Below are 26,682 nucleotides of genomic sequence, written 5' to 3'. Positions count from 1 at the left end.
CAAGTACGTTTGGTGTCAAAGTGCATTTCATAAAATAGAGTCCTGTTTTGCAAACTGTTGGATAAATTGAGATATGACATTAAATTGACCTTCTGCTAAAATGATTCAGATCCAAACTGTGGATTTCAACATGTTCCAATGATCTCAGGTTTGTTAAAGATAATGCACTCTGTTATTTAACCAATGTCAAGAATAGATTGTTTATCTAGTAGATTAGCGAACCTGATTTCATCAAGTACAACATGTTCCTGGAACAACATTTCAATCAACCAATCAGATTTGAGGGACAAGTTTACAGTTTAGGCTTACAATCAGGGTTAGGTGTTCTTCACCTATCATTTCCCTCAGATTTTAGGGATAATTTATGGGTAAGTTTAGTGGTAGGGATAGTGGTTCTGGGTGGTTGCTTTCAGTCTTAAAAGGAATAGTTTATCCAAAAATCAGATTGAAATGAACAGATGTAATGGTTATGTTGTGTTTTTGGACTCTTGTGTTTCCTTTGGTTCCTTGCTGTGTTTAGTACCTGTTCCCGTTGCTAGTTTATTTCTATGGTTACTAATTGGTTAATTAATTTGGTTCACCTGTGTCTTGTTTGGTTTTTCATTTAGCTATGTATTTTAAGCCCTCAGTTTGGTTCTTCCCGAAGCTTTTCAAAACTTTTGAATCAATTGAACCAATTGTTTTGCAAAACGATTCACTGTTTCGAAGCACACAAAACGCCACACGCTGGTCAGAACAGTGTGAATGAAATGAAAACTCAGCTCAAACATGCATGTGTAATCTTTTAGATGCAATAAAAAATCATCTTATACCATTAAATATGAAGTGTCTTTATAATATGTGTTATTTTATTAAATTGTAGTTTCGACTCTCTGATTGGTGGACTCTCTGTACAGCATCATGGGTAATGTAGTTTTCCACCACAAATTCTGCTGTTAAACAATTATTTATTTATTTATAAATAAAGTTGAAATAATCTGGGCTGATGTCTTTTAACAGAAGCAAATACTATCTATTAAAAACCTTGTACCTCGCAGTAAGTCTGTCTTGAAAGGTTTATAAGTTAATGTTAAAAATCAACTTCCCTATGGAGAAAATGAATGGATTTTTACTTCTGGAACCTGACCGTTGCACTCTATTGTTTTGTACCATCAGTCTTAATGAAGTATGAAATGAAGAGTACTGAACTCTTCAGTGCACTGCATGCATATGATTCGAACATCTTCAAATCATTCTCTGTGGGAAGAGATGCTTTCACAAAGTCAGACCCTACGAGTCCTGGAGAGCGGAAGCAATACAATCAGAAGTGTTCCAGTGACTAATCCACGGCTGGGTTAATAAACGCTCGCGTGTGTTTGGGGTGCTACTTCCTGCGTAACCTTGGTATCTGTTGCTAGGTGATGGATGGAGTGGATACAGAAGGTGTCAAATTGTACCTCAGAATGGGATTTAGCAAATGGTTTCTATTTTCTAAAAATGTCCTAGATGACAATTTTTGTTCTTTTTAAACCATTTAGTTTATACTTGTAGGCATGCTATATAGACAATATTGAGTTTGCCATCAGCTAGAAAATGATGAAAAGAACAACGGATATGCAGTGATTAGAATCTGACTCAACTTGAGCTGTGCACTTTATTACCAGTTTTCCACCAAGCAGCTTTTCCAGAAGAATCTCCGTTTCCAGCAGTAAGTGTCCGGATCTTGTTTTGCCCTCCCAGTTTCTTTCATTCATTCATCTTTTCTCTCTTCCTCCTCTTTCTCCTCGTGGCAGATGTCAGCGGCCTCGGTGGGAACAGTAGGCAGTCCATCCCACTCTCGCTTGCGTCACGGAAAGGAGAGAGGCTTCCGAAAGTGGAAGACAGATGGGAGAGGGATCCATTGATGAGAAGTAAATCCACAGACTGCGAGTGAGGCGTTTGGCACTCTTGTGCTAATGCATTTGTGAGCGGTAATGAGAGAGTTGTGTGCATAAGATGCTGATGAGTAATGCAAGAAGAACATTTATTTATCTATTTTGTGGTATTTCTTATTGAGCATAATTGAATTGTTACTTAATACAATTAAAGGTAGGGTAGGCAATTGCAGAGAGGCTAGCAATAGCGATCTAGCTTTGAAAGCATGAGATGCTACCCTTCCTTCAGAGCGTCTCTGAAGCCACGCCTCCTCCAAAACACATGACCACTCGAAGCAGAGTCTGCAAAGAGACACGAGAGACAGCGTTAAATTACCTCATGTCTCAAAGCACATAACTTTACAATAATAATGAATGTAAACAACTTACAGTGCTCTAGTTGCACCACCTGACTGCTGCAGTTTTATTTCGGCGTTGATAGTGTTGACATAGAAACATAAATCTGAGGATGTGAACAGCTCAGAGTCGAACCTCACAGGTTTCCATCTCATAATTACGGTTATGACACGGCATGAACGCAGCATAAGCTTGTTGTTCTGGTTCAGGAGGAACTATAAAAGTGGCTGCTGTTTGTTTGTGTCTCTCTGTGACTGACGTCTGTCTACAACTCTGCATAGCCTTACGGAAAACACTGATGACGTGTGATGTCTGCGCGAGCAGGTGTGTGTGGAGGTATGGAAATACATGTTGACAGGACATCAAATCAGTGCATTCAGACCGAATGCGATGATTGGACGAAAATGTTTTGGTCCTGAGAGTTCCACAGAAGATATATGTACAAGTTTTAATATTTAGACTCCTTCTTGTATTGATTTCTATCAGGATGTGAAGAGAGTTTCAACCAGTATAACCAAAAGTGTTAATAAAACAAATTCCCTACTTTAATCTTAGTCGCCAAGGTCTGTCCAGGGTCTAAAGAACTAATTTCAGGTTATTTATTTTTTCTAACCTGCAGCCTGGGAAAATACACGCTTATCAGTGCTTGCTTAAACAGTCATGGGCTGAAGCCAGTGCTCTCTGCGAGAAAATCTAGTGACATTTCTCTTTGCAGTAGTATTCTAAAAAATGATTTCCTGAAATGCTTTTGTTCTAATTCTCTAAGAAACCTGTTCCATATGGAAGACTCAATGAGAGGGTACAACATCATCTGGTTCCCTGAATTGCCGTCACCATGGCAACCTGATGCACATCCGTATGACATCACAGCCCACTCAGTCAATCTAGCAGGGACAGAATGTGATTTGAGAGAACACTGTGTGTGTGTGTAAGCACATGCTGTCTACAAGAGTCTTTGACCCATTATATATATATATTTGTATTATTATTTATTTATTTTTTACTAAATTATAGTCAGAAAAATCTCTTTTTTTTTTTTGAACGAGACAACATATTTAAATCCCCCAAAATGTTTGTATGTGTTTGTTTGTTTAGTGTCATATTTGATCCATCAGGCTTTCATGGCTCATATGATATAAGAGAATGTGGAGCTCGCAGAACCTCATTTCACCAAGTACAACGTGTTCCTGGTCAACATCTTTGTTGATCGTGGAACAACATTCCAATCAACCAATCCAAGTTTACAGTTTATGCCAAGTTTAGGCTTAGTTAGGTGCTTCTACATCAGTGTTATTCACACGTGCATTTTACCTGTTTGAATTGTCTTTATTCATAAAAACTGCTGCAAAAGATCTCTTTTCGGCACCGTGACACTTATATTTACAATTTTTTTTACATTCCAGATTTCACAGCTAAAAGACACGTGCTCCATGGCCTGAGGGGGGACATTTTTTACAATTATACTAAAAGGCCTTTTACTTGTTAAAGAATGATAAGCTGTCAATCAAACAACAGAAGGCACGTAGTACAGATTATGTACAGCAGGGTTTTGCTTATGTTGACCATTTCTAGCCTTAGTAATTTGCATATCAAATATGATACAGTAGGCTTTATAGGATCCCCCTGTGGTTAAATCAAGCTTTTAATGTTGTTTATATGTCTCTAGGTGATGTTTTTAATGTGCTTTAAGGCAAACCATGTGCAAATTCATGTCAACACCATTGCTGAATATTTTCTCTTTAAAACTCCAGTGATCTAACGACAGTCTCAAAAACACGGTTTGAGATCGATGGTGTTTCTGACTTCACAAACTACCTTGTAACCAATCAGATCAATGCACCGGCGGAGTTTAGCATATCATTAACTGCAAACTTGCAGGGAGAGTCTCGAGAGATGCCAGGTTATCCCGGTATATACTTGATATGACAAATTGGGTAGATTTAGCAATATAGCAGGTGTATGATGTAAATTACAAGGTTATGATGAACTATATGCCTTTCTCCACTGACGTTCTGAGTTGTTCAAAGCGTTTCTGTGGATACTGATTTTTAGAAGGCAGAATGAGATGGTGAACATTAGCAACACATTATTAGCTGTTTGAGTCAAGCAAAAGGCTAGTCATATTAATTACCGTTATGTGTCCGACGTTGTAAAGAGCGATACCATTGTGCGTTTACCTCAGTAAGTTGACCGACCGAGTGGATCTCTGAGCTGGTGTGAGTGAGTGGAGGCGGGGAAAATTTGCATATTAATGGTTCTGCGTATACTAAATGAAGCAACCCAGCAAGCGATAGCCGCCATTTCACCGTCTCGGTTAACTATAGACCCGATATAGTCCGTCTATGAGTAACCCACTTCTAGCCAAAATAACCTTGAATTTGGTTACATGTCGTTTTTGCTTGCTGGGAAGGCTGTAGAGTTACATTGAAGCTATTTTAAGGCATTAAGAATTCTTGGTAACGCTTTAGATTACAGCCCGGAAAGTACTACATAATTAAGACGAATTTACAGAGTAACTTTCTGTAATTATAGTGTACCTATGAAGTACTTCCATGTAAGTATAGGGAACAATATGCAAAGTTTGGGGAATAAAGGGGTAACAACCAGGAGAATTAAAAAAAATAATTATACTGTAAGTATTATAGAACTAAGGGGTACTTATTCTACTATTATGATACAACAATCTTACATTTGGGCATGTAGCGAGAAAATACACTGTGCACCTTTTTGTAATAATTGTGTACCAATACAAGCTGTATAAGCTTTTTAAAAATTACAGGGTACATATCTATGCATTTATACAGTTTTTATTTTATTTTTATTTATAGCAAAAGTGCAGCTTACATGCTTCAAGGCAAGTAAAGCTAAAACTATTGCATCTTTTTATTTTTTTTTATACTGGAAAATTTACTCTTGTTCCATGTAGTTACAGGGTAAGTGTGACATTGCGGGTCGTAAATTAAAGTGGTGCTTATTAGCCTCTTGTTCAATGTAGTTACAGGGTAAGTACAATAAAAATACATACAGACAATCTTATAATACTGACTTGGAAACCTTTATAAATTGGTCCCAAATATTGTTGTATCATAAAAGTAGAATAAGTACCCCTTAGATCTACAATACTTACAGAATATATATATATATATAAAAGATATTTCTCCTGGTTGTTACCCCTTTATTCCCCAAACTTTACATGTTGTTCCCTTATACTTACATGTAAATACTTTATAGGTACACTATAATTACAGAAAGTTACACTATAAAATCGTGTATGTAATTTTGGTGATCAAAGATTAGTTTTAAGGGATACAATTATTGACTACAGGGGGACTATAAAACATTATAACTATGTGAAACAAAATTTGAACTTTATCAGGTTATCTCTGTCTATTTCGTAATTTTGGAATATTTGACATGTAGGCTGATCAAACTTGGCCCCTTCTCTCTTGCACATGTGTCTATTGCAGCATGTAGTGATGACATGCTTGTTGTGTCAGTGTCCGTAAGCAGGGTGGATCCGTACATAAAATCTGGGAAGATGTGAGCTAATTGAGCAGCCTGAATGAAACGCTTCTTCTGCCTCTGTCAGGTCTCTCCGCAGAACCATCATCTCGTGACGCAGGCAGTTTCACACACATCCTGCCAGCTGGTAACAGTGCGGCCCATCCAACAATTCATTTCCTGAACCCTGTGATGGTCTTCCTCTTGGCAGTATCGTTTCCCCTCTTCCAGTCATCTCTATTTCTAGAGATTCTGTCACCCACATTGATCTTGAATATGTGCTGCTGGTCAGCGAGTCGAACACGCCGTCAAGACCACGTACACACTGTGTTGTTGTTGGAATGACAACCACATTTAAAGGAACACGCCGACTTTTGGGGACTTTAGCTTATTCACCGTATCCCCCAGAGTTAGATAAGTCCATACATACCCTTCTCATCTCCGTGCGTGCCGTAACTCTGTCTGACGCACCCACCGCTAGCCTAGCTTAGCAAAAAGACTGGAGGTAAATGGCTCCAGCTAGCATAGTGCTCCCAATAAGTGAAATCACGCCGCCCAAGTAGCAGTGCTTCGCCTCCTGAGAATATAGTTCCCAGTATGTATACGGTTAGAAGATGGCTGTGTCTCATGTGACCTTGTTATTTGTACACGCTGTGACTATACAAATCACAACATGTAAAAAGGAAAATGTTGGCGTTATTTTGTCACTTATTGGGAGCAGTATGCTACCTGGAGCCATTTACCTCCAGTCTTTGTGCTAAGCTAGGCTAGCGGTGGGTGCGTCAGACAGAGTTACGACACGCTCGGAGGTGAGAAGGGTATGTATGGACTTATCTAACTCTGGGGGATACGGTGAATAAGATAAAGTCCCAAAAAGTCGGCATGTTCCTTTAAATGCAAGACCGAATCCCATAAATTATCATTCCGAGTGTGTGCAGAACAGTCACTAAAATTCAACTACATTCTTATGAGTGGACTACCTCAATAACTCAATACAGAATACAGGAGTTACTCCAAAATATTCATTTTCATTGTGACCCCTCTTTTTAAGCACATGTGAAACACTATCCAAACTCAAATGGTTGTAATTCCTGAATGCTTTGGAATACAGACCTACGGTTGGTTTATTTTTAAAGAAGACACTCAAAAATCGCTTCAAAAATGTAAAAAAGGTATAGACGTTTAAGTTTACTGTATAACAAATGTACTGTACTACACATTTATGTATTTTATACAAAATATATTTTTACTATAAAATTGCTATAAAATCAAATTAATATGTCTAACCAAGTTGTGTTCCAAATTTGAAGTTGATATCACAAAAATTTAAGTTCCTATTTTGTTTAGGTGCTATATCAAAAATAGCCAACAGGTGTCATCCACATTCCACTGATTTTTTTTTTTTATGCGTTCTCCTGTAACAAATTAATAAATTGTGTTCACAATATCACTTCTATCACAAAACAGTCACCAATGGAACCTTAAGTCTCAGACCTTTCCGATGATATGTGTTTTGTCAAAAAGTTTATTTAAATTTTATTTTAAAATATTTTGTAAAACGAAATATGACACCGGCCACTAGGGGGAGGAGCCTGCTAAGATGATTTTAAAAAGGATTACATTGCCTTTAGTATTATGTAAATGAACAGTGTGTACTGTTTCTCTATGTTGCATCGAGATTTTATTTGTCAGCACAAGTCCGCCGTATGACGTGTGTTACTTTTGACATGAAAACTAAATATTGTACCTTTGCTTTTTTTTTTGTATCATTGTTTGTTCATTGTAAGAGATACAACCTTTGCTTCACTTCCCTGAGCTTGTATAGTTATGTGTAAGTTCTGCAATAAAAAACAAAAAACAAATATGTATATATATATTTATAGATATTTTTTATTTGTTTTTTATTCTTGTATTTTCCATTTTTATTTTATTTAAAGTTTTAGTAGTATTGTTGTGTATTTTTGTATTATTACAAATTGTATTATTTGTATTATTGTATTATTTGCCTATGTAACGTTAGTATATAGTTTAAGTTATTTTAGCACATTAAACAAAATGAAAATGAGAAATGTTGCTTTTGCAACTAACTGAAATAAAATAGGCTACGTCTAAGTTTTTTTTAATATATATTTTATTTTATTTCAGTTAACGTTGATTTTATTTCAAGTAACATTATTTATTTTTTTATTTTTTTTATTTTTTATTATTCAAGAATTGTTTCACAATATTGCAAACATACATTTCTTAGAAATATAGAACATTTCCAAAAAAGGCAAAAATTAAACAAATGAAGTCAATTTTGCACAATCATAGGACATAAAAAGGAAATAAAAAACTGAGAAAAAAAGAAAGAAAGAAAAACATAATAAAAAAAATAAAATAAAAATAATAAAAATAAAACAGCAGAGACATAAATCATGGTATATGAAAGATCTCATCATATTTTTTCAGAAAAGACGTACATTTTATATTATCAGTTGTTCTTTGTGATTTAATTAAATATTTTACTTCACAAAGGAAATCATTAAAAGTAGGAATTTTCTTAAGAAACCTTTGCTTGTGAAAGTAAAATTTTGCCACAAGGTCAAGGATAAGGAAGTTAATTCTAAAGTAGATTCTAAAGTAGATTCTAAAGATTTGTTTGGGTTTTCAAAAAGACAAATTACATCCTTTATGCATAGATTACTGATCATATTCACTTTAGAAAAACAATAAGAGCTTAAATCACTCCAGAAAATTGAAGAAACATTACAAGAAAAAAACAAATGACAGATGTCTTCAACTTCATTATTACAGAAGGTGCATACCTCAGCTAAATCACAGTATTTGGACAAAAGCGTTACAAGGGTATATATTATGCAAAATTTTTAAATGCACTTCTCTCATTTTATTGGGTATACAATATTTAAATGGTAGTAACCATGTTTTCTTCCATTGAATGTTATTTATTATAGAATTCCAAAAGAATTTTCCTTGTGGAGTGCATAGATTTCTAGATTGAGAGAGTTGACGAATACATTTATTATTACAATCTTTACTACTTAAAAGCGAAACACCATCCAAACACAAAGATAATTGTTTAGAACATGCCTCATGGGTAAGGGAAGCTTTCATCAAACATATTAAACCACTTGGAATAGCCTTTATAACAGAGTTAAATTCTTTAAACGGGACAGGATATAGGCCTAGGTAGATATTCATAAAACTCTCATAGGATAACAAATCACCATTAGAGTTGAATAGATCTGCAATAAAAATTATGTTTTTATTAAACCATTTCTCAAGAAAGAATGATCTCATTTCAAGTAACATTATTATCGTTATTGATAATTCGTGATGACGTAGATCGCACATGACACCGGAAGCACTGGACATTGAGCCGGAAACTCTAAGTGACAGGAGCTCAATGTGACATTTCGGAGCGGTTATTTCTTAACTGTTATAGAAGAATAAAAATGTTTCTCACTACTGTGAACCGTGAGTACATCTATAATCATATAATATCTGCAAGACCTCATTGTCTGCATAATAGTGTTTGTAGACTGCAGACCAGACGCGTCGTGTAGCGAGCTAGCGGCTAATACTGTAACTAGCCAGCAGTTTCACATATATATATATAATGTGCGCATTTATGTGTCCCAGTTCAAATATATGCCATACTATTTTTTTTAGATGTTATTTAGTGATTATCTGTTTATAAACAAACATACATACATATATGTTGCATTACATTTGATCATATTGTTAGTTGCTATTTGCTAATGCTAATTACTTTTTTATTTATTTCTCAATCTAGTTGCCAAGAGCAAATCGAAGTGAGTATTCCTCGTCCTCATTGCAGTGTGATTACATATTTAAACTGTGTGAGCACATTATGCTTTACTCTTATGCAGAATAAACTGCTGCCATGCTGTAATATGTGTGAAAAAGCAATGTTATGTTCTCATATCTCCTTACATTTGAGGTAAAAATATCATATATGTATCAGACTTTAATCAGAGATCATGCAGTATTATGCATTTCACTGTCCAGTACTGTTCTGTTTTGTTGTTGAATGTTTATCACATTAATTTGTGAACTTTAGTCTGGTTAAAATGCTTGATTTAAAATGAGTTTTGAGATGTTGCCTGGTTGAATGTCTTGTTTTATGACAGACACACTGAAGTCAGTGCTTTGTTCCTCCTGTGGGCTTGAATGTTCTCGTGTTTCAGGACGCTGCTGGTTCAGATGATGAGCGCGGCTGGCACGGGTTACTGTTTTAACACAAAGAGGGGCCGATTGAGGGACAAGCTGGTTCTGCGAAAGCATGACCCTATAGGTGAGGTGAACCATCAGTTTGACTTCATATAGATCATGTTTTCATTTCAGGAACACAAACTAAGTGGCTCAAAATGATATATTGTGCTTTGTGTCAGTGTTATTATAATGGTAGATCCTGATCTGATTTTCAAGGACCCCCCAAAAATTATGATAATTTTGAAAAGGACCCTGTTGCAAAGTGTAAAGGCAGCTATAGCCTATATGTACTGTGGAAGGAAATATTATATACTGTATCTCATAAACTAAAAATAAACTAAAATACATGATTGGCTTTTTACATTGTCATCGAGCCAAATAATTTCACATATATTCTGGAAAATTCAGTTTGTATAACAACATTCACTTAGTTTTACATATACAGTATTATATTTATATTGTTATATATTTATATATATATATATTGTTAGTATTTTCACACACACACACACACACACACACACACACACACACACACACACACACACACACACACACACAAAGAAAAAACAGAGATAAAAAAGGTTTTAAGGCAGTTATTTATATATTTTCATGTAGTGTGTGTGTGTGTGTGTGTCCATTGGAAATATCAGTTTACATTTCCAAACATTTTTCTATTATTGTAATTATCCAGTGAGATTTTTATATGCACAAGAAGTCTGACAACAGCCGGTATGATCTGGATCCGGTTGCATAAACTGCTAAGACTAGTCTGACAAGTAAGTCATCCAGTATTTTTCTTTAAGACTGTTCATAAATTTTTTTAAGTCAGTTACATGAAAACGTAGATTATTCTAATTTGATAATGAAATGTAAGGCTGATAAGCCCTAACTAACTACTAGTTCTTAAGACACAGTCTTAACATAGTGGCTAAGTTTATGCAACTGGCCCCTGATCTCACCATCATCGAGTCCGTCTGTGATTACATGAAGAAACAGAAGAAACTGAGATCCAGAAGAACTGCAGGAACGTCTCCGAGACGCTTGAAGAAACCTTCCTGCAAAGCTCCCTGAGAAACTATGTGCAAGTGTACCTGGACAAAAGCCGTTTTTTTTTTTTAAGTTTAACGCAAAGGGTGCTCACACAAAATATTGATTTGAGTTAGTTAATAGACGTTAATTGATAAATACAATCTATTTATACCATTATTTTTGAAAGCATCCTCACTTTACAGCATTTTTACACAAGTGCCTAAAACTTTTCACAGTACCGTACAATCAATGGCAAAATGAATGTTTGGAAATGTAAACTGATATTTACTACTGACACACTACAGCAAAATATATACTTTTGCACAGTTTTTTTTTATTGAATTAAATTCAAATGTATTCATATACAACTTTATATATATATACAAATACCATTCCATAGCCATTTTAATATTGCCCTAACCCCCCAGTGAACGAGATAAACTCACAGATACAACAGATATGCAAACTATTCCTGAACATGTGTGACCCTGGACAACAAAACCAGTCACATGGGTAATTTTTTTTAAATTGAGATTTATACATCACCTGCAAGTTGAATAAATAAGCTTTCCATCGATGTATGGTTTGTTATGAAAGGGCAATATATGGCCGAGATACAAATATTTGAAAATCTGGAATCTGAGAGATGAAAAAAATCGAAACATTGAGAAAATCTCCTTTAAAGTTGTCCATTTATGTTGGCGATTGTGCTGCATTCACTCACAAAAATAAGTGTTTTACATATTTACAGTAGGAATTGTACAACATATCTTCATGGAACATGATCTTTACTTAATATCCTAATCATTTTTGACTTAAAAGAAAAATCGATAATTTTGACCCATACAATGTATTGTTGGCTATTGCCACAAATATACCCGTGCGACTCGTGACTGGTTTTGTGATCCAGGGTCACATATGTACATCCCAAGGAAGAAGAGATAAACACTTAGAAATAAGTATTAGTAACACTTTACATTAAGGTTTCATTAGTTGTTAACATTAGGCATCTACTTTAGTTAAACTAAACTGAACAATACATTTACAGGATTTATAGTAAAAACTCTTGGAATAGTTTTAGCATATTAATGAAAATGGGATTATTGATGTATTTGGTCTTGATGGACTCGATCCGCTATGGCTAGTGTTGATTATGGACTTGTTTCTGCTAATAGATACTCGGACACACTGATGTGAGCATGTCAGATGTGCTGATGATGATGATGATGATGCAGAAATAGAGTAGCCTGGAAATCCAGACCCAAATCTGAAGTGTGTGTTCATTGTTAGTTCATGTTAGCTAATGTATTAACTACGGGTGTAACAATGTATCGTGTCACAATATATCACAATACAAAATGCAACAATATGTATCATGGATAGTTCACCCAAAATAAAAAATTACTGTGTTAGAAAGAAATTCCAGTTTACAGAGTTTTAGTGTCAGTACATTAAACTACTATATATGATGTATAACAATTCAATGGGGGGATATTTGTGTGTCTTGATAAAGCCAAATGTCTGATATAACCAGTAAAAAGTGGCCGACATTATTTTAAATATATCTAGTCAGTGACAGAGATCAAGCATAATCGTCTAAAATAATTCTGTATTTTCAGCTTGAGAATCATGAATATTGTTATTCTGGTGTGTGTCTCTATTGTCCTGTGCTTTGGGTTTCCAGCACCAAGTCCAAGACTATTCATTTACACACACAATGAAATATCAAATTCAGCATTTTAATCAACAGTGCATTTTTATAAACCTTTTATCATATGTCTTGGAAGTTGGAGTATCGCAATAATTTAGTATCGTGATATGTATCGAATCGTGACATGAGGGCATCGTTACACCCCTAGTATTAACTAAATGTTAACAAATGAGACCCCTAGGAGACCCCCTTTTCCCCCTAGGATTATCTATTGAATAATTGTGATCCCATAATGTGTCTTTTTCAGCGTTTGTTACATATTTCAATTAATGTGTTTTTCTTTTCTCTTCATTGCTCTCCACAGTGAACAAACATGTTCTGTTCTTTGAGAAGAGGAAGATACGCTCTCTTTAACAAAATGGGAGAAGCTTGTGATACAGACACTGAAAAAAAGGACTTATAAAGTGTTACTGGATGAACTACGACAGAAGAGCCGGCATCACTGCAGCTGTGTGGATAACTGGTGTAATGTAGACCAGAAACAGGATGATGTGTTGTTAAGACCATTACAAGAAGTCCATTATGTTCACTTCTTTTGTTTCCTTTTTTTCTACCAAGGCAAAGTTGACCCTACAGCAAACAATGAACCTCCTACTCAATGACTGATTGCTTTAGGCTGGAATAATTAGCCAGCAAAATTTATTTTGTGAGATCTGTGTACATAATTGTTACCACAAAAATAACAGCGATTCAAACATACGAAACCACCTGTGCTGTTTGTGCTTTCTTACGCATATAGACATCTTCACTATGACAACTGTTCTTATCTTCAGTGATGCTTTCTGGGAATTGTTTACTCTCGATTACAACAAACAGACCGTTACTTAAATTCCTGAACTTACTCTTTCGAGATGAACTTACTCTTGCTTTGAACAAAACCTTGACCAATATATAATAGTGAATTGTGAGACGTATGGAAGCTTGTTTCCGCCACTGATTAAAAAAAAAAGGTAATTGCAACTTTTTAATCTCACAATTCGGACACTATTTTTCTCAGAATTGCGTGAAATAAACTCGCAATTCTAAGAAGAAAAAAAAAAGTCAGAATTGTGAAATGATATAATCATCTAGGCTAGGAAATGACATCATCAAGAACTCTCCAGTACTTGGTATTGTTTATTATACACACACACACACAGTAATTGTGTGGACACTGTGCACAGATTACATTTGTTTTTTTTGGTGTGTCACCTTCAGAATAGTTCAGTTGGCAGATCCTTCTGAGATGGAAAAGATGTCTGAGTGCCGACCGTCTGCACGGACACGGCTGCGACGAGGTTGGCTCTCCTGGCCATCTCTTCCAGCGGCATTGTGGGATATTGGGCCATGTAGAAAGCCAGAGCACCAATGAAGCTGTCTCCCGCTCCCTGGTGAGAGTATTTTTAGTTCAGTTTTGTGGCATTAATGCTCATAATGCAGTTGAACAGAAGAACACTGAATTTTTGCATAACGAAACGTGACAGCAGGGGGTGCCGTCATACTTTTCAACGCTAGTGCGTGAGTCCAAAGGTTGTAACTTTGCACACAAATCTTGGGGAACAAATAACAAATGACTAAATAAATATTAAACCATCAATTGATCCTGACAGTATTTAATGATGATGACATGACTTGATAATAATTCCCTGTTGAGTCATTTGTGTTTGGCGTTGTGTAAGGCATGGTGAGTGAGTGAGTGTGTAGATGCTGACTTGGGCACAGGTCACAGAGGTCAGTGTGAAACGACACGCATGCTTCAAGCTTTTCTTGACCGCTGTCATGCCTCAGAGTCCAGTGAAGCTCTTCTGTTATGAGACATGCAGCATGACAACTATTGTTTTCTCTCCCTCTTAGTAATTTCACTATAATCTGTATTTTGGGGGGAATCTGTCAACAAGACGTCAAATCATATCCAACCTCAAACTCAAAAAAGTACAACATTTTGAGTCATTTATGCTAATTAAAAAACCAAAAAATCATACTTTTCATATAATATGTTTGTTGGATTCGGTATATATCTATCCCTCAGCTACATTACCAGTCAAAAGTTTGGAATTATATATATAAATATATACACAGGTGAAACTCGAAACATTAGAATATTGTGCAAAAGTTCGTGTATTTCAGTAATTCAAATTAAAAGGTGAAACTAATATATTTAGTATATATAACTATATACATATGCATGATTATACTTTTCAGAGGGCTGACATTTCTGTATTTAAAATACTTTGTTTTATTGATTTCATGTAATATTCAAATTTTCTGAGATTTTGAATTTGGGGTTTTCATAAGCTGTAAGCCATAATCATCAAAATTATAACTTTTGCACGATATTCTAATTTTTCAAGTTTCACCTGTATATATATATATATATATATTATTCCAAACTTTTGACTGGTAGTGTAGCTGAGTTTTCAGCTGAAGGGATAGATATATACTGAATCCAACACACATACCGGTATTATATGAACAGTATGATTTTAATTAAATTAGCATTAATGCCTCAAAATGTTGTACTTTTTTCAGTTTGAGGTTAGATATGATTTGACGTGTATATATAGTTTTTATAAATGTTGAAAGATGTCTCTTATGTTCGCCAAAGCTGCATTTGTTGAAACAAAAATACATTGAAAACAGTAACATTGTGAAATATTATAATTTAAAATAACGGTTTCACCACCAGCGTTTAAAACGAGAAGTTGCCAGTTAGCAGCATTTTTTTTTAAACAAAATTTTCATGTCTCAGAATATTTTGTTGTATGAATATCTGAACATGCAATATATCGAATATATATATTATTATTTAATTTTTTTTTTTTTTTTTTTTTTACATTTTATTTATGAATGTGGGTAATGTATTCCTGTGATGGTTTAATTTTCAGCAAGCATTAGTCCAGTCTTTAGTGTCAAATTATCCATCAGAAATCACTATATGTTGACACTAATATGCCTTGGTGAGCATAAGAGACCTCTTTCAAAAACATAAAACAAAATGAATATCCTAAACTTTTGAACACACACACACACACACACACACACATTTTCCAGAGATCATTCTTTTTACGAGTTATCGTTACTGCACACTAAGACCCACTTTTCCATCTCCACTTGTATATATTTAATTATATATAAATGTGATAAGGACACCCGTGCCTGCGGGGGGTAGACCGGGATCTGGGGGGAGGGGTAATGGCGGGTGTTGAGTTTATGATGGGAAAGCACAGAGGAATGCAGTGATGTGCTCAGATTTAACCGCAGATCTCCCTGTCACTGGTTCTCACAAGTCTACCAGATTACTCATCTCAACGGCCCGCCTCTGAACCATCGATCGCTATTACACACCTCTGACTGTCCCTTCAGTCTCCTCCGTATCCACAGCTGTCTAAACTCCCCTACTGATTGATGACTGGATGAAGTGATCTGTGCAGACAAGAATTCATTACAAAATGATCACGGTCCACCTTTGCACAGTTAGACCATCTGCAGTTAGACATATGGTGTGGTCATTAGAAACATTTCTGGAAAAAATCGTGCAATTTCTGTAATGTCTCCACGTCGTCCACCTTCCGTCTGCATCTGTTGCTCTAATCAGATCCGTGCAGCAAGGAATGTGACACGCAGAAATAAAGACAAACGTGATTTTATTGCTGGAGGTTGCTGTTGTTAGTCATATGGTGCATTCAAGTCCTCCTAAGAAGTTTGTATTTACAAGTTTGAAAGTCGTGTTTGCAATGTTCGTCACTTTCGTCGGAGCAAGATGGCGGTGTACCTTCTCTTAATTAACTTACACAAAAATACAGCAAGGTTTTTAACTCTACTTCTAGAAATTAAAGAACAAAGATTGTGCATCAGGTGTGTTAAGTAATTTATGAAGCCACTGTAAACTTTGCTTTATATTGTATTGGTATATTACAATGCTATTATATTTTGTGTTGCAATTAGCTTATGTTGTTGTATAAAAAAAAGTGTTTCTCACTGACACCCCCTCAACTCATAAACGTCGGGCTTAAAGAAAATCCTGAGCTTCCCACTCGTATTTATGACTTTTTGGTGTTGCATTCAATTTGAAAATACGATGTTTTCATAATTTCCCTGTTGCAACTTAAAAAAAATAAAAAATAAATAAAAGGCAGCTTCAAAATTCACATTTGAGGTATAAGTATAAAGTTAATGTTAATGAACAAAAAGTGAAAGTTTCCTGAATTAATGTTAACCACAGACCTTTAGTCTGTCATTCTAAAAACCTGTAAGAAATTAGAGAACCCAGTGCGAATTAGACTTGGGTTTGCCTACAAATTATCATAATGAATGAATCCACTGCCAAAAAAGATGCCATTTTATTGACAAAGAATTTAGATTTTTTTTTTTTTCTCTCTAATTTGATTCACCAACTGTTAATGAAAATGTAATGCTTTCAGTTACAAAATATAGTCGGTGTTACAAAATAATTCCCCATATGTTAATAAAAAAGTGGAGTAAAAAAGTAAAAAAAAGAAAACTACATAGACACCATGATGTGTCTACCATGCTGAATTGGGCACAAATATTATATCTCCCAATTCTGCATTTAAAATGATCATCCTTGACTTTTAAAAAGTCAGCTTTGGTCTTCACAGGCTGCATGGTTAGCCTTCAAAAGTGAGAATGACTTCTGACAACAGTTGACTGAAGCATGATGTATCTGTAGTGACACCAGTAGCTTCCAAACAGTCCCAGATAGAGCCGTCTGTCAGTCATATGACAAAACTATTAGATGTGGTCAGTCAAAGACCGAAGTCTATTTTACATTACGGTTCTCTAGAAACTTTGAAGATGCAGGACAAATTGCGTTCTCCAAAAAAGTCCAGAATTTCTGTACCACAGCGTTATGTCACGAAATAAACATGAAATGCATAGAAAACATGAAATAATTTGACTTATGACGTATTTCCAAGTGAAAACATATTGAGAAATCCTGATTTTATCCAAAGGGAATTATTAAGTAGATGATGAAAAGAGGGTCCTATGGGAACGAAGAGGAATTGGTGACTTCATCCGAAAAGTAAAGTAGTTTCAGTGAGGATAACAAAGACAAGCAATTTTTCATTTCAGAGATGAATTGTGGACAATTAATATAGGAAGATGTGTCAAGGAAATGAATAGGATTCATTTTGAATGCATGTTGAAGTCTTACAATGTGATACTGAACGAATATCTACAGTAATTTGGTGCTAGTTCAAGATTATGGCCATTGGAGTAAAAGCTTGGGTAAACATGATGGTCATCACAGTCGGAACAACATCTTTATCACTTTACACCTGTAGTGTTGCAGTATAATAATGTAAAAGGCTATAAGAAGTGGATGACTCAAGATGGCATTCAATGCCAAAGATCATACTGAGAGAATGACCACAGATTCAAAACTTAAAGAGAGCCCAACAACATGTTATCCTGTTGCTGCTGAAAAACCATAAGGATTTCCCAAAGGTTGTTGTATCATATAAAGTGTTCCTACGGATGGCACAGTACAAGCTTTAGAGTTTGTTGACGGTCAAATCTCGAATCTTTTAGAAACCCACTTGTGGGTCTGAGTGGTCATCTTGTGTCACCAAAGCACATGTTGCTAGGACATGGTTCCTCTCAAAAGAATGGCTGCTGTCCAAGCGGCTCAGTGTGGGTTCTTCTTTGTGGGTTTCATTTACAGTCTCTTGGTGTGACGACACCAATGTCGGTTGGAGGCATTCTGTGCTTTCCGGTAAATACTCACCACCGTCTCCTGTAAAGATCCCTGTGGTGGGTCCTCTATGTCTCTTTTCATGGAGGTGAAGTTTGGCTGATTGTGATTGTCTGAAACAACTACAAGCCTTTATTGTCTGGTTTTGGAATTGGGTTGACATCCAAATGTAAGAGCACAGGCCACCCACAGTCCATGCTGTAGGGTCTCTGTGAACACACACACACACACACACACGTTGGCTGCAGATAGGATCACTTTCTCATGAAAGGGTCAGTCAGTGTTGGATTTATGAAGGCTTGTGTAAGATATATGGAAGAAAGGGAATGATCTTAGAGCTGGTGTGTAGCCACACAGAGGGAAACTGCTTACTTGCCCTTCCAGTAGTGTTTAACCGTGCTTTTCATGTAGTGCCATACCACACGGCTTTTGATGTGATGTGAAGCTGTAAAACTGCCAAAAGATCCTTTTAACTTGAGACTGCTTAGTGTCCAAGAGAAAGGATTCCTTGATCAAGAGTACACAACGGCACGGCCCATCTGAGATGTGTGTAATGTCCTCTTAAGGGTGACAGATGCGACCCACTCACTGACTTTCTTTCAGCGCTCAAAAACCCAATTCATCTGCTGAGTTAAGAGTCCAACCAACTCTCTTCGCAACCTCTGGGAACAACATAAAGATGTGAATTCTCAGTCGTTGTTGATGGGCGGTCTCTCATTGCTTTGGCATGTCCAATGCGCTAGCGTAACTCCTCCCCCACCTCCGCTTCAACCTAACAACTATTTGATCAAAACTGTTTTGTGGCATTCCCTCTTTTCCTCAGCGAAAGAGATCATCGCAATGACACCAGCTGTTGTCCATGATGTTCACGTGCACGTGGTGCTTCTGTTCTTATTTCTGCGAACTTAATGGCTGAAGAGAGGCTGCAGTAAGTGACAGGATCTGTGAGACATGCTTAAACGATTACACATCTTTCATTGCTGAGTCAATGCGACAGACCCAACAGTGAGAAGTGATTTAATCAACAACGGATAAATGTGACATTCTGTTATCAAGTGTTTCAAGTTTATCAGCGAGCGGTTGGCTTAAAATGTTATAAATAGGCTATATCCTTGGAATCAAACTGAAATATTCCCATTTCTGTCCATAACCAATGGTTTCTAAGTAGTTCTGTATTAACTGCAGTGCAAACTAGGGCAGTGCGATATATCGAAATATCGCAAATGTGCATATCGCGTTACGATAACTCAATGAATTTAATAGTTCAAAAGTTTTAGGTCGACGCAGAGAGTAGACTGGACACATGACTGTTACATACGTGTGACATGCTTAATGTTATAAGGCACAATAAGCGAAGTACTCACGCATACAGAAAACCGCCTCATGTAGCATGTAATCCCGATTCCAGTTCTCTTCCACAGTTTATCTGGCCAAATACACACAAAATGATGTCAAAATGCCCGTATTGGTGAGTATTCACGTAAACAGTCAGTTACGTCTTAAGTGGAGTAAACAGTTGAGAAAGAAGGTGCGCGTGTATCAATATATTGGATCCGTGCAGCTCTTAAAGTGACAGCATCCTAATAATCCTGCTTCTATCCGTGTGCTTACAGGATTAGTTCACCCCAAAATGAAAATTTCCTAATAATTTACTCACCCCAATGCCATCCAAGATATCCATGTCTTTCTTTCCTCAGTGGGAGAGAAATTATGTTTTTTGAGGAAAACATTTCTGGATTTTTCTTCTAACAATGGACTTCATTGGTTACCATCATTTTTAAGTCCAAATCAATGCAGTTTCAAAAGTCTTTGAAGTGTTTAAACGGACTGTACGCGATCACAGCTGAAGAAGAGGTTGTTATCTAGCGAAACGATAGGTCATTTTCAAAAAAAATAAAATAATATATAGACTTTTTACCTTCAATAGTTCGGATTGAGCTGATCAACAAACGGACAGGGAACTACGTCATCACGTTGAAAGGTCACGCCGGCGCCGGCAATACTATTTGAACTACTATTCATATTCATCAGAATGTTATTCATATACTATTCATATTCAGTGAATACTATTACTATATAATAGCAAACAATACTATTTGAACTATCCTCTTACGTACTGTCGCATTGTAAACAGTGGGGCGGTACTTCTGCCGGCGCCGGCGTGACCTTTCAACGTCATGACGTAGTTCCCTGTCCGTTTGTTGATCAGCTCAATCCCAACTATTGAAGGTAAAAATATGGTAATGTTAATCAAACAACAAGAGACAAAGAGAAAATCACTCACTGCTCTTGACTGAATAATTTTCGTAGCTTTAATAAGAATCACTATTTAGTTCATACAGTGAAGAGTTAGCAGTGTTTTATTTTTACATTTGATTATTTAATTTCTAACCTAACGTAGGCCTACCTGAAACCACAAACACCCTGGTTTAAACTGATGTTAAAATGACTTACTTGTTATGTAATGCTAGAGTAAAACTGCTTTTTACTTTCAGAAATTGTAAGGATGCTTTCTTCTCGCAAAAAGAATGTATAACATGTATGTTGGTTATACCATTTTCTATATAATTACATTTATTTTACACACTTAAAGCATTAACATATCACATTTTGAATTTCACATTATTTAACGAGTTATAGTTAAACTCTCTATATATAGTTAAGCAATATATACAGCAGCCCTAGAGCAAACTGAGCCACATAAACAAAAAGACAGCGTTTAATTCATGCAATACCAGAGCTGAGACCATTCCATGCCTATTCTCTGAATAACAGGGGTTGTTTAGTATGAAAGACTGGGATTTGGTGACATTGCAGAAAACCCTGGATCCAGTCCAAGGAGCACAGAGCAACACTGAGCTTCATGACTCACACCACTACGCTCGGAGAGAAGCCCGGTAAACACTTTAACCTCCTATTGAATGTTCTTTAATGACTAAAGATAGACCTCACAAATAAACACCATCGCCACATACTGTTAAGAAATGACGACGGTTCTCTTTTTGGTCTTAACCGGAAGTCATATTCCATCACTCTTAAGAGAATAAGCCGATGGAAACATGCCTTGCTTCTGTCTAGCCGACCGTTGAGATAAAATCTGGCACTTGGCCCCATTCCCTCCTCCTCCTCCTCCTCCTGTTTTTTAACAAGTGGGGGAAAAACAGAGTTACTGGAAGAGGGATCAGGGCATCCAAAAGAGTTAAACAACTCAGGATTTATGGGTCATCAAAGTGCACGGGAACAGGCCGACCGCCACGTGGAGACCACAGCCAGGCGGACTCCCGCTGAGAGGATCTCTGCTCAGCACTGAGTCACCCAGAGAGAGCAGGGCGGCCCTGGACAATACTGTGCTCTATATATCTGAGTGTGTGCGTTTATGAGAGGCGTTGTCAGAAATATCGATATGTATCGATACTGAAATATCTGAACTGGTTCCAATACTCCTTTTCGGTATAGTATTGATCAATTGACAGTTGGACACACACCCGCCTCCACTCACTCGCTCCGGTTGAATAGTGCTTGTAATGCGGATCATTTGACTCATTCCCGCGAGCACCGCTGATCTATTTATGCGGCGATCTCATAAAGCCGCCTCTCAAACATGGCTTATTGTGATTAAATGGTTGTGAAATGGTGATTAAATGGACACACACCCGCCTCCACTCACTCACTCCGGTTGAATAGTGCTTGTAATGCGGATCATTTGACTCATTCCCGCGAGCACCGCTGATCTATTTATGCGGCGATCTCATAAAGCCGCCTCTCAAACATGGCTTATTGTGATTAAATGGTGAAATACATACAAAATTATGTCAAAATGCCCGTCTTGTGGAGTATTCAGGTAAACAGTCAGTTTTGGAACATTATATTTGAGAGAAAACACATGTTGGTGTATCAGTATATTGGATCCGTGCATAAGCTCTTAACCCTTTAGAGCCGGCTGTGTCGTCGCCGACACATACCAGCAAGCTGTATTCATTTTACCGTAACTCTTCAACCGTTTGCACTATCAAAATCATTCAAATTGCCCCTGACAGTAGACAAAATACGGCTTATTACGGTAATTTCATGCTTTCCATCAGCAAATGACAGCAGCTTTCTGGCAGAGCGGGTAGGAAGGATTTGAACAGAGAGATACGAAGCGCGGCAGGTTAAGAGTGTTTTGGATTGCATAAAATAATAAAAGAAACTAACAAATACATGGCGAAAGAAGTGGTAGACAGCAGAAGAGGGGATTGGGATGATTTTTAATGAAACTTGGGAGGCGGATGGCCGTTACTCTTTCACGTATCGGGCATGTGGTGCGTGCATTTGTATGTGTGCGTGTATGAAAAAAAGTGTCCTAAATAAAAACTGTGCAACAAAATGTCACAAAAAAGACTTGTATACATGTATTATAGTTCATTTTTCAACTTTAAAGTGTTAGTTTCTTTCGTTCGTGATTTTATTTTATTTTTAAATAAAAAACTAAATTTAGTTAAAAAAAAAATAATTTAAATTAACATTTTATTTACAAACTCACCACACACAGTTATGGTCAATAACTGTAATTTGTTGAAAGCTAATTTTATTCTGAAAAAGATGACACCTTGCACATTCATTTTACAGTAAAAAAATCTAAATATGTGAAAAAACACAGATTTTAGCTTCAGGTTCTAAAGGGTTAAAGTGACGGCAGCCTAATATTCCTGCTGCAGTCTGTAACTTATTTTTGTATTTAATATGTACAACATTTATATAATAAGCGAGTACATCGTGTACACCGTGTTTTCGCATTATCCTGAATCACTACGTCACACCTATAATAAGTGTTTATATTGGGACTATTTTAGACTGGTTCGGGTCTTACCACTGCGGAGAAGCCCAGCTAAAATGTTCTTCCGCAAGACGCATGCAGTTCTGTTCGTTAACCACTAGAGCGCCAAAAGTTACGGACTGCAGCTTTAATCAAAGAACAAAAGACAAAGAGAAAATCCCTCGCTGCTCTTGACCGAATAACTTTTGTAACTTTAGTTGTTAATTTTTACAATGAAAACTATCCAGTGATATTTTACATTTGATTACTTTCATTTCTGTAGTATTTCTTTACCTGAATAATACTGTTGGACACACCTGAAAAACGTAAAGCCATGTTTATTTCATTTGTCTCTTTATTTCTATTGTATTTATTTGTGCTATTTGTTCTTATGTTATTACTGACTGTTTACTTATTTTTTGTAAATCTAGTTCAACGATTCAAATAAAGCCTCCCTGTTCTCTGTGTGAGCTATAACAATAAAATTACCCAAATTATCAACAATATTTAGTTAATAAATGATCTGTATGGCGGTATATATGGCAGGTTTCCCCGTGGTACAGAAAATGGTATTGAATATCGGTATTTTTCAAGGTATCGTATCAAAGCTGGAAACTCGAGTATCGTGACCACACTAGTTCTTTCCTTCTTGTGACGAATATTAGAATAAAAAGGCTTCTCCAAAAAAAATAACTAAAAAAAATTCATTGGGAATTGATTGGATCGCATGTGAGTGACAGGTTGTCCCGCCCTCACGCTGAAAACACATCATCAGAGAAGAGAAGAGATGTTGTTGCATCTTTTTTTATTTAAAAATTACAACGGCATGGATAAATCACTGCAATATTTCATAAAAAACAATGTTGTTTTTCTGGTGAGTTTAAACATTTTCATCATTGCGAATGAAAATCAGTCAAAACAATGTATATAAACAAATAATTATTGAATTATTGAATGTCCATTTTAAGTGTTTGGGCTAATAAATGATAGAGGAGTCAGTAAAGGATGAAAAGGGGAACAGGATATGATGCAAGCCATACTTTCATCTGCATGTTTCACACTAATCGCTATGTCACATCTCTGGCGTAATAATCTATGTTTTATGAAAGAAAAATTCGGTTTGAAAATTTGAGATTTTCAAAAAAGATTACGTTTAACGAGTCAAAAAGTTGAACACGTCGTGAAGAGAACAGATGTCGTTTCGAAGCTAACGTTTTTGGTTGAAGATTATGAGGGCGTATGAATTTTAACAAGATGTGCATGGATACCAGTAAACCAGTTATAATTAGCACTGCAACATTCTGTAAAAAAACAAGAAACGTCAATTTTGAGTCACAGCATGACATATTACAACCTGAACTCAACTTTTCTTAGTCAAATGATCTGAAATTTTAGGAAACATATTGACACATACTCATGAGGGTGTGCAGGGCTCCTTCTTTGACATTATTTCCATTTGTTTTTGCACCACATGACTTTGAATATATATATATTTGTGGAAGTACTAAGCCTTAAGGCTTTTTATGATATTAGGACAGTTGATTGAAGAAGAGACAAGTCCAGAGACAAGTCTTTTCACCTGAAGTCATCTTTTTGTGCAACTGTGCAGTGATTATCAGAAGAACCCTTGAATTAAAAGAGATAACAATGACTAAATGGATGCGGCCTATTAAGAATCCAGTGCTCATTCTGCTGGAAACTAAATGGATTATGGAATAAATAAAATAAAAACCCCATTTGGTTCTCAGAATATCTCCAAATAAATTGTTTTTCTTAGAACTTAAGTTATGAAATTGCTTGTTAACCAAGTAAGATGTGGTTCAAAAATGAGAACTGAAATGCAAGACAGAATAATAAAAATAAAGAAGAGAGAAGCAGTGCAACCTGTTTTGAGGCATTTCTGGTCACTGACTAAACATACTAAACATATTTATTGCATCACACTATGATGTATCCACTTTTCTTTCTGTCTTGACGCATTTCTAATAGGTGACTTGTTGTTCTTCACAAGATTCCCTATTGGTGTTTAAAAAAAAAAAAAACAGGAAATATGAGCTACTGTGACGCCAGATCAACCGAATCCAGGCGTAAAATGAGTGTGTCTTTAGAGATTACAATCAGAAGAGAAACCAGAAGAACCACATCCACAATTAACATGAGATTGATGTCAAACGTGTGAAAGTGTGAGGCAAACAAGTAGCCATATTCAATTAACATGTACGTACAACGCCAGACTGAACTCATGACAGCAATCAGCAAAACAATCTGTTTTAGTAAGAAATGACGTGAAACACCAAGAAACACCCTATCATAACTCCAATCTCACTTTTTTCTCTTCTCGTGTCTAGATTAAAGCGCACACCGCAGCAGAATCCACATATTTCAAGTGATGAAAAAATTGTGTTTACTACCCATTCACAACATACTACTTCAAATATGAATCATCCTAGTGGATCATGGGCATATTATGACTGATGACTCAATATCATTCACACAGATGACTAGTAGCATGGCGAACTTGTAGGGGTATAAAAACATCTGGTTTTCTCAGACACTATGTCATACAGTTTAGCTTCACGTGGACCACCAACGAACCATTCACAGACTATCTGATGTATATTACATGCAAAACAAATTGGAAAATGTATCTATCCGGTATGATTGGTGCACGGGTTATCGATAGCGATTTGTGTTATAAATACGTTTTTGTGGCATTTAAAGGGTAACTCTTGTCAGAATTGAACCTAGGCTCTTTTTGTTAATCTTACCCGAGTAAGGGGGAGGGGGAGGGGGAGGGGGAGGGGGAGGGGGAGGGGGAGGGGGAGGGGGAGGGGGAGGGGATACACCGCTCTACAGTAATTTGAAAGTGATTGCAGTACCAGTTTTGGCCACAATCTTACATACGGTTCCTTTAAATGTTTTCATCATTGAGAATGGAAATCAGTCAAAACAATGTATATAAACAAATAATTATTGAATTATTGAATGTCCATTTTAAGTGTTTGGGCTAATAAATGATAGAGGAGTCAGTAAAGGATGAAAAGGGGAACAGGATATGATGCAAGCCATACTTTCATCTGCATGTTTCACACTAATCGCTATGTCACATCTCTGGCGTAATAATCTATGTTTTATGAAAGAAACAAAACTGTTTTAATGTTGACTTTTTGACTCGCTAAACATAATCTTTTTTGAAATTCTAAAATTTTCAAAAAAGATTACGTTTAGCGAGTCAAAAAGTTGGACACGTCATGAAGAGAACAGATGTCGTTTCGAAGCTAACGTTTTTGATTGAAGATTACGAGGGCGTATGAATTTTAACAAGATGTGCATGGATACCAGTAAACCAGTTATAATTAGCACTGCAACATTCTGTAAAAAAAAAAACAAGAAACGTCAATTTTGATTTCCTGGTGACTTTTAGTATTAGTATTTTTGAACCGGATAGGTTCAATTTTGACAA

General features: G+C 36.2%; 2 protein-coding genes across 3 annotated transcripts in view; one reads left to right on the top strand and one right to left on the bottom strand.

The window, feature by feature from the left end:
* The first annotated feature begins 9,095 nt into the window (after positions 1-9,095).
* On the top strand, positions 9,096-13,433 carry mrpl33 (mitochondrial ribosomal protein L33). The gene is made up of 4 exons (XM_082143912.1): positions 9,096-9,227; positions 9,547-9,565; positions 9,962-10,068; positions 13,034-13,433. The coding sequence occupies exons 1-4, from the start codon at positions 9,206-9,208 to the stop codon at positions 13,081-13,083; spliced, it is 198 nt and encodes a 65-aa protein (XP_082000038.1). The 5' UTR covers positions 9,096-9,205; the 3' UTR covers positions 13,084-13,433.
* A 394-nt stretch (positions 13,434-13,827) lies between these two features.
* rbks (ribokinase) overlaps positions 13,828-26,682 on the bottom strand; it is a 33,430-nt gene continuing 20,575 nt past the window's right edge. For both annotated transcript variants that reach the window (XM_082143867.1, XM_082143866.1), the window contains exon 9: positions 13,828-14,096. In XM_082143867.1, the coding sequence (XP_081999993.1) occupies positions 13,923-14,096 (174 nt within the window). In that variant the 3' untranslated portion in view covers positions 13,828-13,922. The remainder of the gene's footprint in view (positions 14,097-26,682) is intronic.

Source organism: Leuciscus leuciscus (genome assembly GCF_965113295.1).
Source record: "Leuciscus leuciscus genome assembly, chromosome: 17".
Lineage (NCBI taxonomy): Eukaryota > Metazoa > Chordata > Actinopteri > Cypriniformes > Leuciscidae > Leuciscus > Leuciscus leuciscus.
The sequence above is the reverse complement of the archived record's forward strand: the minus strand, read 5'-3'. Positions and strand labels throughout refer to the sequence as shown.